This window comes from Limulus polyphemus, unplaced genomic scaffold (assembly GCF_000517525.1).
Source record: "Limulus polyphemus unplaced genomic scaffold, Limulus_polyphemus-2.1.2 Scaffold11563, whole genome shotgun sequence".
Lineage (NCBI taxonomy): Eukaryota > Metazoa > Arthropoda > Merostomata > Xiphosura > Limulidae > Limulus > Limulus polyphemus.
This window is the reverse complement of record NW_013677173.1, coordinates 10,579-13,019: the sequence shown is the minus strand read 5'-3', so window position 1 is coordinate 13,019 and position 2,441 is coordinate 10,579. Positions and strand designations below refer to the sequence as shown.

The 2,441-nt window shown below is 37.1% G+C and overlaps 1 protein-coding gene across 1 annotated transcript in view; it reads right to left on the bottom strand.

Annotated features, from left to right (window-relative positions):
• Window positions 1-420: 420 nt before the first annotated feature.
• The window catches only part of LOC106476783 (serine proteinase stubble-like), a 12,206-nt gene continuing 10,185 nt past the window's right edge, over window positions 421-2,441 (bottom strand). Inside the window, exon 7 of the mRNA XM_022380544.1 lies at window positions 421-2,088. Coding sequence (XP_022236252.1) covers window positions 1,903-2,088 — 186 coding nt within the window. The 3' untranslated portion in view covers window positions 421-1,902. The remainder of the gene's footprint in view (window positions 2,089-2,441) is intronic.

Sequence of the window (2,441 nt, the reverse complement as noted above, 5' to 3'; positions counted from 1 at the left end):
TGGTTTGTTTCTGTTTACTTAACCTTAGTTCTCTTTCATTACTGACTTTTCCATCAATCTTGACCACAGTTGTAACACTGGACACTTATAACGACAAAATTCAGATGATAGTTCTTTCATCAGGAGCTCAGAAGTTACATCCTACATAAGTAATTCAGATGGTAGTTCTTTCATCAGGAGCTCAGAAGTTACATCCTACATAAGTAATTCAGATGATAGTTCTTTCATCAGGAGCTCAGAAGTTACATCCTACATAAGTAATTCAGATGGTAGGTTCTCTTTAATAAGATAAATTAGGTCTTTGACCAGAGTTCTTATTAAAAACCAGCAGAGTCTCGTTGAAAAAAAAATCTTCTGATTGTTATAAAGATAAACTTTGGTTAAGAAACATTAAACCCGAGAAACAGTGTGTTGTGGAACTATAATTATTGAAACACTTTTATTTTATGTTCACATATCATCGTAGAATGTATAAAATAGGTCAAACTCTGTAACCGAAAGTAGTTCAAATGTAACTCACATTAGCATAATTGACAGGAACTTGTTAAGACACTAGACACGGATGTTAAGTGGTGCTGCACTGAAAATTTAGTATGTAAAATGTGTAAAAGATATTATGTTTCAAAAAATATGTTGAGAGTACAGGATGCAGTAGACATTTAACGGGGTGTTGAGAATGTACAGTAAACGTAGTAAGTGTAGAATATAACACAACGTAGAGTACTAACTGGGTGTTGAGAATGTACAGTAAACGTAGTAAGTGTAGAATATAACACAACGTAGAGTACTAACTGGGTGTTGAGAATGTACAGTAAACGTAGTAAGTGTAGAATGTAACACAACGTAGAGTACAGACTGGGTGTTGAGAATGTACAGTAAACGTAGTAAGTGTAGAATATAACACAACGTAGAGTACTAACGGGGTGTTGAGAATGTACAGTAAACGTAATAAGTGTAAAATATAACACAACGTAGGGTACAGACTGGGTGTTGAGTGTGTAGAATGTACAGTAAACGTACGGTACAGACTGGGTGTTGAGTGTGTAGAATGTACAGTAAACGTACGGTACAGACTGGGTGTTGAGTATGTACAGTAAACGTAGTAAGTTTAGAATATAAAACAAACGTACGGTACAGACTGGGTGTTGAGTATGTAGAATGTACAGTAAACGTACGGTACAGACTGGGTGTTGAGTATGTAGAATGTACAGTAAACGTACGGTACAGACTGGGTGTTGAGTATGTAGAATGTACAGGAAACGTAGTAAGTTTAAAATGTAAAACAAACGTACGGAACAGGCTGGGTGTTGAGTATATAGAATGTACAGTAAACGTACGGTACAGACTGGGTGTTGAGAATGTAGAATGTACAGGAAACGTAGTAAGTTTAGAATGTAAAACAAACGTACTGTACAGACTTGGTGTTGAGTGTGTAGAATGTACAGTAAACGTAGTAAGTGTAGAATATAACACAACCTAGAGTACAGACTGGGTGTTGAGAACGTACAGTAAACGTAGTAAGTGTAGAATATAACACAACGTAGAGTACTAACCGGGTGTTGAGAATGTACAGTAAACGTACGATACAGACTGGGTGTTGAGTGTGTAGAATGTACAGTAAACGTACGGTACAGACTGGGTGTTGAGTTTTTAGAATGTACAGTAAACGTACGGTACAGACTGGGTGTTGAGTGTGTAGAATGTACAGTAAACGTATTGAGTGTAGAGATACTTCTTACGTACTCAATAACTGTGGAGGGTTTAAGTTAATACTAGATGTAGTATACATGTTTATTAGTATTAAAATGTTGCGAGAGTGACGTATGTAACATTGTTAAGAACGGATACTGTAAGTAATCTTCACATTATATCAGACACCTGCAGGTTGATAAATTAGATCATCTAGTCAGACCAATACGATTCAATCGACTTTCCGGTGATACTGGTAATCCAAGAAAGGTACTTCTGTATTCGTACGTAAACTCCTGGTAGACCTGGCTTCCCACACTCAACTCCCCAGCCCACTAGCCCGGCTAAGCTGTACGTTCCGTCCTGGCGCCAACACGAGAGTGGGCCCCCTCCGTCTCCCTGGTTTTAAAATCAAATATATGAAACACACGTCAGAATGTATACAGTAGGTTTAAAATAAATTACATTATACAGTACCGAAGAAAGACGGTTTATACCTTTCATTCGTGAAAAGTGAACTGAGGTGAATTTTTAGTTGTTTTTGAAAGACAGGATCGCGAACTAAACCTTCTAAACTTATGTAAGATGTAACTTCTGAGCTCCTGATGAAAGAACTACCATCTGAATTACTTATGTAAGATGTAACTTCTGAGCTCCTGATGAAAGAACTATCATCTGAATTGCTGCTGTAGGATTTAACTTCTGAGTTCCTGATGAAAGAACTATCATCTGAATTGCTGCTGTAGGATTTA